Source organism: Rhinoraja longicauda, chromosome 31, assembly GCF_053455715.1.
Source record: "Rhinoraja longicauda isolate Sanriku21f chromosome 31, sRhiLon1.1, whole genome shotgun sequence".
Classification (NCBI taxonomy): domain Eukaryota; kingdom Metazoa; phylum Chordata; class Chondrichthyes; order Rajiformes; family Arhynchobatidae; genus Rhinoraja; species Rhinoraja longicauda.
This window is the reverse complement of record NC_135983.1, coordinates 20,421,018-20,436,711: the sequence shown is the minus strand read 5'-3', so window position 1 is coordinate 20,436,711 and position 15,694 is coordinate 20,421,018. Positions and strand designations below refer to the sequence as shown.

At 41.5% G+C, this 15,694-nt stretch overlaps 1 protein-coding gene across 1 annotated transcript in view; it reads right to left on the bottom strand.

The window, feature by feature from the left end:
- Nucleotides 1-3: 3 nt before the first annotated feature.
- The window catches only part of LOC144608381 (serine/threonine-protein kinase N2-like), a 39,715-nt gene continuing 24,024 nt past the window's right edge, over nucleotides 4-15,694 (bottom strand). Inside the window, exons 16-22 of the mRNA XM_078426089.1 lie at nucleotides 14,936-15,112; nucleotides 12,602-12,664; nucleotides 7,131-7,207; nucleotides 4,091-4,233; nucleotides 3,436-3,543; nucleotides 3,205-3,285; nucleotides 4-1,677 (exon numbers count right to left, since the gene is read on the bottom strand). Of these exons, the coding sequence (XP_078282215.1) occupies nucleotides 1,468-1,677; nucleotides 3,205-3,285; nucleotides 3,436-3,543; nucleotides 4,091-4,233; nucleotides 7,131-7,207; nucleotides 12,602-12,664; nucleotides 14,936-15,112 (859 nt within the window). The 3' untranslated portion in view covers nucleotides 4-1,467. The remainder of the gene's footprint in view (nucleotides 1,678-3,204; nucleotides 3,286-3,435; nucleotides 3,544-4,090; nucleotides 4,234-7,130; nucleotides 7,208-12,601; nucleotides 12,665-14,935; nucleotides 15,113-15,694) is intronic.

Here is a 15,694-nt window from a genome sequence, read left to right as displayed (position 1 = left end):
CCACACAAAATTAGTGTTGCACAAAAAATAGCTTTATGTTTTTCTTCAAAATAAAGCAATACCCCAAGATTTCTGAACGATATGTTTTTAATACCTGAATACTTGTAGTTATACCTCCATGCCTCAGACTACACAACTAGGAGGTCAAGACTGCAGCCATTCCCATCTCTCTGCTAATGGGTGTATTTAACAGAAGAACGAATCTGCTCAGATTTCCTATTATGTTCCTGATAGTTACTAATCTCTCAATAACAAGATTTGGAAACATTGAATGCACGATGGAAGCTCAATATCATCACCTCCATCACCGTTATGTTCATCTGAGTAACGATAAAAGTTTCCCTCTACAACTCACTTTTAAATCATTTAATAATCTGTCTGTCTACTAATTCATTAATGGCAACAGAGCCAAAAAAAAAAGTTTCAATGGATATTTAAAGTGCAATAGTTTTAAAATACTTGCTTTCCCCACAAGTGCTAGATATACATGAACATACTTTATGGCAAACCAAGGTAATAAAAGTTATGAACAACAGTCACCTGTCATGTCCTGGATCTAATTTAATGGATGTGATGATAGGCCAAACAAGCCTATCAGAAGCAGAGAAGTCAAAAGGGCCATGGCTATGTTTTTGATAGTAAAATCATCTTTGCAGTTTCTAGGATGCAAGTTTCCTGTTATTCTCTCTGATCCAGAAAGGCAGAGATAAAAGACATCACATATTGAAAGGCTATTTGAATATATCCACAAACACATCACTGAGTGGTGCAAGGCTAGAATAATATTTTCCAAATTTGAGGAAGGTGGTGGGGAAGCAGGAAGAGAAGTGGAACAAATTAGCTCATAATTAACCTCCACCCACCTGAACACACTTTATAATTGTTCAACTATAATTTTACTATTATCAAAAGACATTCTCTGATGACATTCAAGTTTGCCTCCATGTACATGGTGAGGAAAAAAAGAAAAAAACCATGCTGTTCCAGGAAGATTTACAGTATCCTGATCAGAAAAATAACAGACAGGAGGTTTGGAAGGTTGCCTTGTCCGAGGCAGTGCATATTACAAATACAGAAAGTGAGAATTGTGCAAACAGCAACCTACAACTTAGATAAAAGACAAAATTGTGGAGAATTCATTTCAAGATAAAAGTTCACCTCTCAGTATAGGAGCCCCTTTCCCCCCCGCTGCAATGGTGTAGTTCATTTCCAATCTCTTGCACATCAACAATTTTCCATATTAAAGGTTACATATTGATTCCAGCAGAGGAATAATTTACATTCACAAAATGAAACAAGTGCTCAGGGAATCTCATCTTGGAAACTAAATGTTAACATTCAAATCACTATGGTAGTAATTAGATGTTTCAAACTTGATTGCAGTAATGGCCTCCCTTTCTCATTTTGCCCAGCAGTAAGCACTCAGCATTCTTTCAAGGCATGACATCAGCACACACCCTAATGAAGTCAGTAATCTTTATACAGGTCAGTTACACAATCAAACCCTTCAAACATAGCCTGTTCCTGGGACGTTAGTACTCTCGAGTCAGAAAATGACAAGGTAGGTCTTTGGGATGTAAATTCTACATCAAAATTCTGGACATCATTTTGGCCATTTATTTTTGGTATAAACGGTGGCTTTAATCTTCGATCAAATAAGGCCACCCAATCAACTTCCTGTGAAACAAAGTTGTGGGTGAGAGTGTCAGATGATTTTTTACATAAACAGAACCAGACATCAATGGTACATGTACAAGAAAGTCAGTCAGAATAACTCACTGGCTGTTCTGATTTGCCAGGCATTGTGCCACTAACTATGAGCATGAAGAACAAATTATTTTCCCCAATTAAATACACGATTGGTAGAAAGTTTAGCATTACAGACGGTTTGAAATCAATTTCTAAATATTGTGGCTCCCTGTTTGATAACTGGCAGTGTAACTATGTTTGGACTCCATCTTTGACATACTTGTCATGTTAACACCACTTTTGTCCAACACCACCATTCCCCATGACTATCACCAGCCATTTCCACCCTGCCACTGACTGCCTTTTTATCTCTAACCTTTAACCATCAGAAATGTCAGACTCAAAATTGACAGTTGTTTATCAACAAATGCTGTCTGGCCTGCTATTACCAATATTTTCTCTTTTGGATTTCTCCAATCTCAGTACTTAGCTCTTAGAAAGTCAGAAATCTGCTCATTTTCTACCAGTGTTTTTTTTTGTGGGAAAAGTACAATTAATTTCATTTCTCTCCTCTCTCCTGGAGCCCCAAGTGTTTTCCTTCCAGGTATCTATTTATAATTTTAATGCTATGAACCTGCTTACACCTTTTCAAGCAATGCTCTCCAGATCACAATTTAATGCCACTTTTGGTTCTATTGCTCTTTTCTTTAAATCAATATCCTCGGGTTATCGGGAAAAAAGTTTTAAACCCTCTTTCATATTTTGTACAAAAGTCTTTTAAATGAGAATCCTACATCAACATAATTTACTCTTGCTTTCTTTCTAGTAAATCTCTTCTGCACACTCAGTTTTGGCATTTGTGCTGAAGCATGGTGTTCTGAAATGTAATATTTTGGTAATAACTATTGAATAATTTTTAAAGTTTAGGATTACTTGCCTGTTCCATAAATAGTAGTACTTTATAATATTCATCCAGTTTATTCATTCATTTGGCTATTGAAACCTACTCTACAGCTAGATGTAAGATGAAACAAAGTGGATATGAGAATTGAAGGTCAACTTTCCCCATTCTGTATGGTTCCTAGTTGACATTTGCTCCAGATATCTCCATTATATTGGGATGTGGCAAGGCAACAATGCCATCCACGTTTCACAGTATCTGAATTTTTAAAAAAAATTATGCCTCTCCCCATTCTTTAAACATTGATCATTTAACAAGTAACTGGATAACATTTCATCTGCCAGCCCATTTCATTCTTTTGATTACATTCTCCTAAATCTGCTTCTTCCTATCCCATTTTTCAACTTCTGTTCCATCTAGACTTTGAAATTATACCTGCTGTACCCTTGGCAGATTATCAGAACAAGAGCTTAAACACAAATGCTTGTGCCAATTCACTGTGGAGATAATAGTCCAGTGGGAATTCTGAAACTTGGTGCTTGCTTCCAGTCTCAAATGCCAGATGCAAGTTATTTACTCTTCATCATCCCCCAATCATTGTGTTCATTACTCACCCCAAAATACATTTCTTTTTTCACTTCCTCTGCATCCTGATCACCAGTGCCCAAACGATGTTCTGGATTTTTTCTCAGTAGCTGGAAAAAATATTGCACGGGTGTGGTGGAGAGAAGGAGCAAGAAAAAAAAAACCAGCTGTCAGCATTGATATTTACCTTTTTTCCTTTCTTAACCTCACTTCTCCCCAGAAAGGCAACATGCAAATATTAACAACTCAGTTCAACTGACCTTTCTGATGATAGAAATTGCCTCAGTTGATAGGAATCGTGGGTAGCGTACCTCATCATTAACAATGCTGTCAAATATCTCATCGTCATCATCTCCTGGAAAAGGGCACTACAAGCAAATCAAACAAAATATACTGCCACGTTAGGACAATGGATAGGAGGCTTAGAAGTGTAAATAAATTAGTTTTGCAAAGCTCCATGCAACTGAAATTCAGAAGCTTTATTCTTCAATTTCATTGACTGCACACTTTGTCATTGAAGCTTCATTAAATTTGCCATTGGGAGAGAACAGCATCCAGGCAAAATCAACCTCATCGTAGATGGTTCAAGATTGTTGACAGAGAGCTGGCGCAGTCTCAGCTGAGTACTTTTACAAAGCCTTCTTATAACTGTTAATTATATTTTAACCCCAAAAACTTTACTTCTATTTTTTCCAAACACAAGTAGTTTCCAGCTTGAAGTAAAGAGAGAATGTATGCTCCCAGCCTGTTATTGTAGACTTGAGAAAGGCACCAAAGAACACCCCTCAATTTCAACAACATTTTTACTGTGTTAAATGCCAACACAGTGCTCAGCATCTCCTTGTATTCAAAACCATCCACATTGGAAAGGGCTATCACAGGATTAATCCCGGTTCAAGGAAGTGAAGATCTCACCTCTCCCACGAGCATTTCATAAATGAGGACTCCCAGACCCCACCAGTCAATCGCTCGAGTGTAGGAGATATCAGTTAGTACTTCTGGAGCCAGGAATTCAGGAGTTCCACAAAATGTATCTGTGCGATCACCAAAACCCATTTCTGCAAATGGAATGATTTTAATTATAAGGTGCACTGTTAAGATACACATAAGGAAAACAGTAGTAACCTAGCTGAAGGAATCTCAATCTCTGAAAGAGTTTAATTCCTTCCTTTACAAAAAATTCTCATCACCTATTCACTCTCATGGGCTTCAGGCAGTATTTAGCTGCAAAAAAAGTGTTGATACACTCCCCATGTTCTACAAATCCTTCCCCTGCCTTCCCCTCTACTGAAACCCAGAATGCTTGTCTTTTCCAGACATAGGTCACTGACTCAAAATGTTGATCTATTCTTTCTACATGCTGCCTGACTCAAGTTTTTCCAGCACTCTCGGGTTTTGTTTCATTTTTTCAGTAGCTGCAGTTCCATACCTTTGTGTTCTTGTTCTATGCCTGTATGAAACTTTGCAAGTCTTCAAGGTACAACAGAAGTCTTTATTACAGTAACTCAATGCTGGCAGCAAGACAACTAAGATGGCTGCAACCCCACAACACTCCACATTGTGTACAGTCAAGATAACTATGTACAAAACATCTCCCTTTGTCCTGTGCAGCGCCACCTGCTGCACGGGAGGAGCAACGGGTCCTCCCACCCCACAGTACACTAAACATCACACTCCCCCTTTCCAATTTGAACATCTATTCCTGAATTAGTTGCCTTGGGGGAATACCACGATTGCAACGTGTTGATCGAAGGACCACAGGCAGATCGGCGGGGAGTTCGTCTGGTGGAACTTCATCAAACCAGGGGAGAGGCAAATCAGGCACTCCAGTGTCCACACGATTCGGCACTGGGGTGTCCGACTGCTTGGTTCTGTAATGCACTGTTTTCGTAGCTACGATTTTCTTGTTATTCCCCAGAGCATGCTTTCCATCTCTAGCCATTGAACCCCGCTTTTGCTTCTGAAGAGTATTATTAGTTTGCTTTTCTTTGAAAGCATTGAGTCCATTAAACTCATCAATAAATTCTTCAGTGAAGGTGGTGATGCTCTGGTTCCCAAGTGTCTTCATTACTTCCATAGCCTTTCCATCGTATAATGTACTCCCACTTCCCCTTTTTCTTTTTCCTTTTGTCGACAATCTTCTCCACCTCGTACAGATCTCCTGAAGCCATACCCGCTTCCAGAGGCAGTCGCTGCTTGCTTGCTGGTGTTGTTTCGGTGGCCGTATTACCCAAGTGCTCCTTTGCAGACTGACGGCAGAGTTCCTTGTCGACGGCGTCCATCCGACTGAACGGAACTGGTCTTGGTTTGAAAAACTTGGGGCCGGCATCGTCTGAGTTTGAGCCGTGCCTTCATCTTTGTGCAATGCCCGAATCCAGGTGCAAAAACGGCTGGAAACTGGTCAAGAACTTTCTGCAGGTTGTTCTCGCACATGTTGCAGTCCATGGTAGATGACAATGCCATAGTTGATCCTTCATAGATCAAGGCGTTCATGTCAAGCTTGAAAGCACGGATCCAGTCGATGGCGCACAGGGATCTATACGAGGTGGAGAAGATTGTCGATAAAGGAAAAATAAAAAGGGGAAGTGGGAGTACAGTATACAATGGAAAGGCTATGGAAGTAATGAAGACACTTGGGAACCAGAGCATCACCTTCTTCGCCTGCTGCACGGGAGGAGCAACGGGTCCACCCACCCCACACAGTACACCAAATATCACACATACATAACAAATAAAATAAGCAGTTGAGAAGTTGATATTGTGAAAGCCAAAGGGGAAAGCAAAAAACCTCAAATTAGAAAAATGATTCGGACCCAGATAAAATGCTGATATTATATTATATCAGTGCTCTTACTTCCTCTAATCTTGAGTAGTCATCCTTATTACACTGGACAATAGAGGGAGCCACAACATTGACAAAGACTCATATTTCTACTTCCAAGAACCTCCTGTTGTAAACATGCTCCATTTAGTGGTTTATCTGAGATCCCTATACAATATATCGCCCCCCCCACCCCCCGCCAGACCTCAGAGTGATGGAAGCACAAGAGACTGCAGATGCTGTAACTTTAATCAAGGAAAAAAACCCTGCAAAACCCAGCAGGCCTGGCAACATTGGTTGAAGGAAATGGACAGGCAATGTTTCAGGTCAGGACCCTCCTTCAGTGTGAAGGACCTCTCATCTATCCAACTCTCAGCCCCCCATACTTGAGCACACCTGTCTTTCCTCTCCCCACTTTCACCCAGCATTGGTTATTATTTCCCTCCTCTCTGCCTCACCTGCCAATCAATACATCCTTGCATGCAACCACCCATCACTTACAAGTTCTTGCCCACCCCTGGCCCCCACCTCTTTCAACCAGCTATCTCCCTTCTATAGGATCAGTCTGACAGATTCCAACCCAAAGTGTCTATTTTCCTCCATGGACGTTGAGTTCCTTCAGCACCTTGCATTTGGCCCATATTTTAGAATAATCTTCCAATGTACCTTCCTTAGATAAAAATTATGAATTTCTTGTTAGGGATCTGATCCCATGGTTCTCCAATACCTCATTCGCAGTTTTACCTCAATTTGTAGCCAAGAATGTCGTTAGCTTTGGAGAATTCAAACATGGAACATCCTGGTCAAGACTGATGATGCTCCACTTCTCTTATGTAATATGAACATACAGTCAGATGGAGTCATTGCCCAAAGTGGCTACTTTGATTTCTTTCTCTTTTTCCCCATTTCCACTGGATTTATGGTCAGGCTGTTGGCTTGATACATCAACTAATTGCCACAGAAATAAAATATGCTCAGTTTCTCAAATTTAACACCTTTACTCAACACAGCATTATAGATGCCATGTAGATGCAAAGGAGAAACCAAAATTGCAGAAAAGACAGCAGATCATGGGCTATGCATCTACCGTTAGAACTATATATTGAACAACCCAAGGAAAACCAGGAAATTTACCCTCTTTACAAAGTCCAAAGTCACCAATTTTCACATAACCTTCAGCATCCATCAATAAATTGTCCAACTTCAGATCCCTGCAAAAGAGGCAAGAAGTGATGAGTCAGATGATAAGGGAAGGTCAGAGCAGGTTATGTCTTACAAACTTGGTCCGGTTTTTTGAGGCAGAGAGAAAAATGATTGAGAGAAACATAGAAACATAGAAAATAGGTGCAGGAGTAGGCCATTCGGCCCTTCGAGCCTGCACCGCCATTCAATATGATCATGGCTGATCATTCAGCTCAGTAGCCTGTACCTGCCTTCTCTCCATACCCCCTGATCCCTTTAGCAAAAAGGGCCACATCTAACTCCCTCTTAAATATAGCCAATGAACTGGCCTCAACTACCTTCTGTGGCAGAGAATTCCACAGACTCACCACTCTCTGTGTGAAGAAATGTTTTCTCATCTCGGTCCTAAAAGACTTCCCCCTTATCCTTAAGCTGTGACCCCTGGTTCTGGACTCCCCCAACATCGGGAACAATCTTCCCGCATCTAGCCTCTCCAACCCCTTAAGAATTTTATATGTTTCTATAAGATCCCCCCTCAGTCTTCTAAATTCCAGCGAGTACAAGCCCAGTCTATCTAGTCTTTCCTCATATGTAAGTTCCGCCATCCCAGGGATCAATCTGGTGAATCTTCTCTGTACTCCCTCTAAGGCAAGAACGTCTTTCCTCAGGTTAGGAGACCACAACTGCACACAGTACTCCAGGTGCGGTCTCACCAAGGCCCTGCACAACTGCAGCAGAACCTCCCTGCTCCTAAACTCAAATCCTCTTGCTATGAATGCCAACATACCATTCGCTTTCTTCACTGCCTGCTGCACCTGCATGCTTGCTTTCAATGACTGGTGCACCATGACACCCAGGTCACGTTGCATCTCCCCTTCTCCCAATCGGTCACCATTCAGGTAATACTCTGCTTTCCTGTTCTTGCCGCCAAAGTGGATAACCTCACATTTATCCACATTATATTGCATCTGCCATGCATTTGCCCACTCGCCTAATCTATCCAAGTCACTCTGCAGCCTCCTAGCATCCTCCTCGCAGCTAACACTGCCACCCAGCTTCGTGTCATCCGCAAACTTAGAGATGTTGCATTCAATTACCTCGTCCAAATCATTAATATACACTGTAAATAACTGGGGTCCCAGCACTGAGCCTTGCGGTACCCCACTAGTCACTGCCTGCCATTCCGAAAAGGACCCGTTTATTCCTACTCTTTGCTTCCTGTCCGCCAACCAATTTTCTATCCACCTCAACACTGAACCCTCAATACCGTGTGCTTTAAGTTTGTACACCAATCTCCTATGTGGGACCTTGTCGAAGGCCTTCTGAAAGTCCAGATATAACACATCGACTGGTTCTCCCTTATCCACTCTACTAGTTACATCCTCGAAAAATTCTATAAGATTCGTCAGACATGATTTGCCTTTGGTAAATCCATGCTGACTTTGTCCGATGATTTCACCACTTTCCAAATGTAATGCTATCCCATCTTTAATAACTGACTCTAGCATTTTCCCCACTACCGATGTTAGGCTAACTGGTCTATAATTCCCCGTTTTCTCTCTCCCTCCCTTTTAAAAAAGTGGGGTTACATTAGCTACCCTGCAGTCCTCAGGAACTACTCCAGAATCTAAAGAGTTTTGAAAAATTATCACTAATGCATCCACTATTTCTGAGGCTACTTCCTTAAGCACTCTGGGATGCAGCCTATCTGGTCCTGGGGATTTATCTGCCTTTAATCCATTTAATTTACCTAACACCACTTCCCGACTAACCTGGATTTCCCTCAGTTCCTCCATCTCTTTAGACCCCCGGTCCCCCGCTATTTCCGGCAGACGGTTTATGTCTTCCTTAGTGAAGACAGAACCAAAGTATTTGTTCAATTGGTCTGCCATCTCCTTGTTCCCTATGACCAATTCACCTGTTTCCGACTGCAAGGGACCTACATTTGCCTTAACTAATCTTTTTCTCTTGACATATCTATAAAAGCTTTTGCAGTCTGTTTTTATGTTCCTTGCCAGTTTTCCCTCATAATCTATTTTCCCTTTCCTAATTAAGCCCTTTGTCCTCCTCTGCTGGACTCTGAATTTCTCCCAGTCCTCTGGTATGCTACTTTTTCTGGCTAATCTGTATGCTTCATCTTTTGTTTTAATACTATCCTTGATTTCCCTTGTTAGCCACGGATGCACTACCTTTCCTGGTTTGTTCTTTTGCCAAACTGGGATGAACACTTGTTGTAGTTCATCCATGCGACCTTTAAATGCCTTCCATTGCATGTCCACCGTCAACCCTTTCAGCATCAATCGCCAGTCTATCTTGGACAATTCACGCCTCATACCCTCAAAGTTACCTTTCTTTAAGTTGAGAACACTTATTTCTGTATCGACTTTGTCACTCTCCATCCTAATGAAGAACTCTACCATATTATGATCACTCTTGCCCAAGGGGCCTCGCACAACAAGACTGCTAACTAACCCTTCCTCATTACTCAATACCCAGTCTAGAATGGCCTGTTCTCTCGTTGGTTCCTCGACATGTTGGTTTAGAAAACCATCTCTCAAACATTCCAAGAAATCCTCTTCCTCAGCACCCCTGCCAGTTTGGTTCACCCAATCTATATGTAGATTGAAGTCACCCATTATAACTGCTGCGCCTTTAGTGCATACATTTCTAATTTCCTGCTTGATGCCATCCCCAACCTCCCTACTGCTGTTAGGTGGCCTGTACACAACTCCCACTAGCGTTTTCTGCCCCTTAGTGTTTCGTAGCTCTACCCATATCGATTCCACTTCCTCCAAGCTAATGTCCTTCCTTTCCACTGCTTTAATCTCCTCTCTAACCAGTAACGCTACCCCACCTCCTATTCCTTTCTGTCTATCCCGCCTGAATATAGAATATCCCTGGATGTTGAGCTCCCAGCCTTGGTCACCCTGGAGCCATGTCTCCGTAATCCCAATTATATCATAATCATTAATAACTATCTCCACATTTAATTAATCCACCTTATTACGTATACTCCTTGCATTGAGACACAAAGCCTTCAGGCTTGTTTTTACAACTCTCTTACCCCTTGTACGATTATGTTGAAAAGTGGCCCTTTTTGATTTTTGCCCTGGATTTGTCTGCCTGCCACTTTTACTTTTCACCTTGCTACCTGTTGCTTCTACCCTCATTTTACACCCCTGTCTCTCTGCTCCAGCTCCCATCCCCCTGCCACATTAGTTTAAATCCTCCCCGACAGCACTAGCAAACACTCCCCCTAGGACATTGGTTCCATTCCAGCTCAGATGCAGACCGTCCTGTTTGTACTGGTCCCACCTCTCCCAGAACTGGTTCCAATGTCCTAAAAATGTGAATCCCTCCCCCTTGCACCATTTTTCAAGCCACGTATTCATGTGAAATATCCTCCTATTCCTACTCTGACTAGCACGTGGCACTGGTAGTAATCCAGAGATTATTACCTTTGAGGTCCTACTTTTTAGTTTATCTCCTAGCTCTCTAAATTCATCTTGTAGGACCTCATCCCGTTTGTTTACCTAAATCGTTGGTGCCAACGTGCACCACGACAACTGGCTGCTCACCCTCCCCCTTCAGAATGTCCTGCAGCCGCTCAGAGATATCCCTGACCCTTGCACCAGGGAGGCAACATACCATCCTGGAGTCTCGTTTGCGGCCGCAGAAACGCCTATCTATTCCCCTTACAATTGAATCCCCTATCACTATAGCCCTTCCACTCTTTTTCCTCCCCTCTTTTGCCGCAGAGCTACCCACGGTGCCATGAACTTGGCTGCTGCTGCCTTCCCCTGATGAGGCATCTCCCCCAACAGTATCCAAAATGGCATATCTGTTTAGGAGTGAGATGACCGCAGGGGACTCCTGCATTACCTGCCTACTGCTACGCTGGCTAGTGGCGACCCGTTTCCTTTCTGTCCGCTTATCTTTTACTTGTGGTGTGGCCAACTCGCTATACATGCTATCCACGACCTTCTCAGCCTCGTGGATGCTCCAGAATGAGTCCAACCGCAGCTCCAACCGTCCAACCGTAAAGGATAGGGCAGTAGATATTGTCCACATGAACTTCCTTAAGGCATTTGACAAGGTCCCTCATGGTAGGGTGATGCACAAGAGTCTGAAGGGTCTCAACCCAAAACATCACACATTCCTTCTCTCCAGAGATGCAAAGTAACTCCCGCTGAGTTACTCGAGCATTTTGTGTTTACCTTCAATTTAAACCAGCATCTGCAGTTCTTTCCTACACACCAGATTAAAATGTATAGGATCCATGGTAACTTAGTAGAAATTGGCTTGGCCACAGAAGACAGAGCGTGGTAGTGGAGGGGTGCTTTTCTATCGAATATCAGCGATCAGCAATTTTAGACAATAGGTGCAGGAGGAGGCCATTCGGCCCTTCGAGCCAGCACCGCTATTCAATGTGATCATGGCTGATCATTCTCAATCAGTACCCCGTTCCTACCTTCTCAATCAGTATCCCGATCTGCAAGGATCAATGCCGAAGCCCCTCGTTTGAGATATGTAAACGCGACTTGGATTAAAATGTAGATGATCTGATTAGTAAGTTTGTAGTTAGCAAAAATTGATGGATAGTGAATTAGGTTTTCAGAGGAAAGAGATCAATTAGAGATATGGGTGAGGAAATGGCAGTTGGAGTTTAGTCCAAACATGTACGAAATGTTGCATGTTGAGAGGTCAATTACAAGGATAATGCAGTAAATGACAGGAGGCTTTGGAGAGGATGCAGAGAAGGTTGCCTGAATTATATGGTATTAGCTATAAGGAGAGGTTGGTCTGTTTTCTCTGGATCATTAGAGGCCAAGGGGAGACCTGTTAGACGTTTATAAAATTATGAAAGGCATAGATAGGGTAGGTAGACAAAGTTTTTTTTCTCCCATGGTAGAGGTTCTAAATACTAGAGAGCACAGCTTCAAGGTGAGAGGGAGAAAAATTAAAATAAGAAATATCAAGGCAATTAAAAAAAAGTGGTAGATGGCTAGAAAACACTGCCATGGGGGTAGGTAGGACCCTGTCTTAAGAGGCATTCAGACAGGCACTTTAAACACAGAGAATGCATGAACATGGAACATACATTTCAGATGGAGTTAGTGTAATTTGGCATCATAATTGGCACAGACAGTGTGGGCCAAAGGACACTTCCCATGCTCCCATGTTTTATGCTTGGGGTTGAGAGAACTCCTATTACAGCAGAGCGCCCTCCAACTAGAGGCAGAAATGGAGTTTGTCTGGAATAACTATCAGGGGTTGGGTTGTGAACTTCAGTTTACAGAATGAATGTCTAATGTTTCAAAGAGAATATTTTTAGATCACCTGTATGTATATACAGATCCTTCAAAAGTAAATGCGTGCACGTTTCAACAAAAAAAATGTAGAGGTATTTAAGCCAAGGTTACCTGTAAACTATATTTTTTTCATGTAGAAACTGCAAGCCAAGAATAACACAGGCCGAATAAAACCTGGGGAAACAAAGCAGATAACTCAAAATCAACTTAGTTACAATAAACAATATAGGAAAAACATGACAAGTATTTATCTACAAAACAAAAAAAGTCTGCTATTCAGTTGTTTCATTCTAATACACAATTTTCCAGTAGCGTTTTATCTTTTTACAGCAAGAAAAATGCAGCACAGCAACTCAGCCCTCATCAATCCATTTGAAAAAATCTTACATGAATCCCACTTTATTACTCTTCTCATAATCTCATCACTTTGACCAAACCCCAGTACACTGGTGGCCAATTAATCTACTGACCGTTTCATCTTTGGGACGTGGATGGAAACTCATGTGGCAGAAAGGGGACACCACAGGACAGCACCAGGTTATCAGTGTACCTAGATTGCTAGCACTGAGACAGTGACATTAGGTGTGCCACCCCAAAGTTTGGCTCCAAGGATCCACATTCTGCAATATCTTTGTATCTATTTTCTTTTAAAATAAACCATCTCAATTCATTCTACACCCATGGCCTTGTAAGAATTGCATTCCTGATTAAAAAAAACCTTTTTACATACATTTTATTAGTTTCAAAATAAAAGTACTCTCATGCTGGATTAATCTATTGGAGAGCAATAGTCATTGTGACTTTATTATTTTCCTAACCCAAATCAGATTTCCTCCTAAACCCATAGTAGGAGAGGACATAGTCCAAGCGCATCAATTCTCTTTGGTAGCGAAACCATTTCATCCCATCATTCATACCAAATTTATTTTTCTATTTATGAAAATTTAGTCAGAGATACAAGAACTATTAGAAGTTCCAACTAATTGGAGTCCACAAAAGAAAACTGGCTATGGTGAGACATGCTTTAAAGATTGCTGGATGAGATGAATTAAAGATAAACAAATCAAAATTATCGTTTTGTGGTTGGATGCCTACATTAGAAGAAAAGTGTAATGACAAATGTTAAGGTAGATGCCAGAAAACATTTCTTCCATCACAAAACTGTCCTTTAGGACTTGCATCTAACGATGCTTCAACTTGCGATATTTTGACTCTGCGATGGTGCAAACGGCAGCAACCCGTAGCGAGCTGCAGCTCACTTCCAGCCATGTGATCAGGTGTATTAAATGCATTTCAACTTACTATATTTTCGGTTTACGATGGGTTTCCCGGGACGTAACCCCATCATAAGTTGAGGAGCACCTGTAATAAGCATGATTATGGTGCAATTCATCCAGTGCCTTGGTATTTTATTGATGGAAGATACAACCACATTATATACAGGTGTAAAGTCTCAGCAAACCATCTGAAGTTTGCTCTGAAACAGAATGTCCTTTGCAACTGATGAAAAGTGGCCAAGGTGGATTGTAAATGAGAATCCATTCACATTATGTGCTAAACTATGGAATGAGCTTTCATGGCCAAGATGGCCATCAATGTTCCTTTTCATGCCCAAGTAATACTTAATACTCCCTTCAAAAGGATTTTAAATTATTTACCCAGAAAGTAGGGATTGTTGTGAGGGCCAGAATTTAATGTCCACCCCTGAACCCTTGGTTTGAGTTTATACTGAAAATCAGCTCTAAAATTCAATACTTAAAACAACAAACGTCTAAAATTGTCATTTGAAACTCATGAGCTACGAGTTATCAGATCCATTCCAGAACTCCTGCTAAATTGTACCCATGTTCCACCAAATATGCAGATTGCCCCCTAATGTCCACATCACAACACTCTGAATAGGATCAGGTGCCAAATTCTAGAGGACCGTTCAGATTGAGTCATACAGCATAGCGACAGGCCTTTTAGCCCAACTCATCCATGTCTACAAGATGCCCATTTAAGTTAGCCCCATATCCCTATAAACCTTCCCTGTCCATGTACTTGTTCAAGTGTCTTTTGAATGTTCTTATTGTACCTGCCTCATCTGTGTCGCCTGGCAGATTATTCCATATACCCATTATCCTCAGAGTGAAAGTTGGCCCTCAGGCTCCTATTAAAGCTTTCCCCTTACCAATGTCCTTTCTTTTACCCACAGTAGGGGAATCAAAAACTACTGTGCATTCACCCTATCAATTCTCCGCATGATTTTATACACCTCTATTAGATCACCTCTAATTTGAGCTCTAAAGATCGAGCTCTAATTTGCCCAATCTTTCCCTAAAGCTTAGGCCCACAAGTCCTGACAACATCCTTATACATCTTCCCTGCACTTTTTCCAGTTTAATGACATCCTTCCTATAGCAGAATGACCAAAACTAAACAAAATGTGCCTCACTAACTTACCGAGCTTGGGGTTCTGAGAAGACATTGGAGTGAATGTGGTTCATTAGGTCTCCTCCAGGTGCATACTCCATCACAAAGCAAACATGATTTGAGGTTTGAAAGCAGGCAAAGAGGTTCACTAGAAAAGGGTGTCGAGCAGAGCTCACAGTTCCAAAGATTCTTTTCTCGCACATCAGGCTAAAAATCCAACACAGCAACAGGTTAATACAAGAGTGAAGAGTTTTAGCAATCTTCATTTACATGCATGTCATTAAACACAGTATTTTACTAAAACTTAGAAACAAAATTGGTTAACTGAGGATCAATATACAGTTCAAGCAAAGGTAATGCCCTAGTCCCAACTCGACTCAAAGTCACTAATATTCCATTGAGACAATGTTCTTTTGGTCTACTTGACCTGTTTGCAGTCTTTGCAATCGCTCACCATACCTTCCAATAAAACCGTCCTCCCCAAATTCCTTTTCTATCTATCCAGTCTTAGTCAGTCAAAGAGCCAAAACAAATGGAGATACTGAAAATTTGAAATAAAATTAGTAAGTGCTCAGCTGGTCAGGGAGCATCTGTGCAGAGGGGAGTGGTTTTAAAATTTCAGGTAAATAATCTCTAATTCTGATCACAGGCTTATCAACTGAAAATATTAATTGTTTCTCCATGGACACTGCCCAACCTGCTGAATATTCCAAAATCTTTGTGGTCAGAGTCACATGTTTCCTGCCCCATCCTTCCTTGAACTCCATCTTTTCTCATCCACATGCTGCA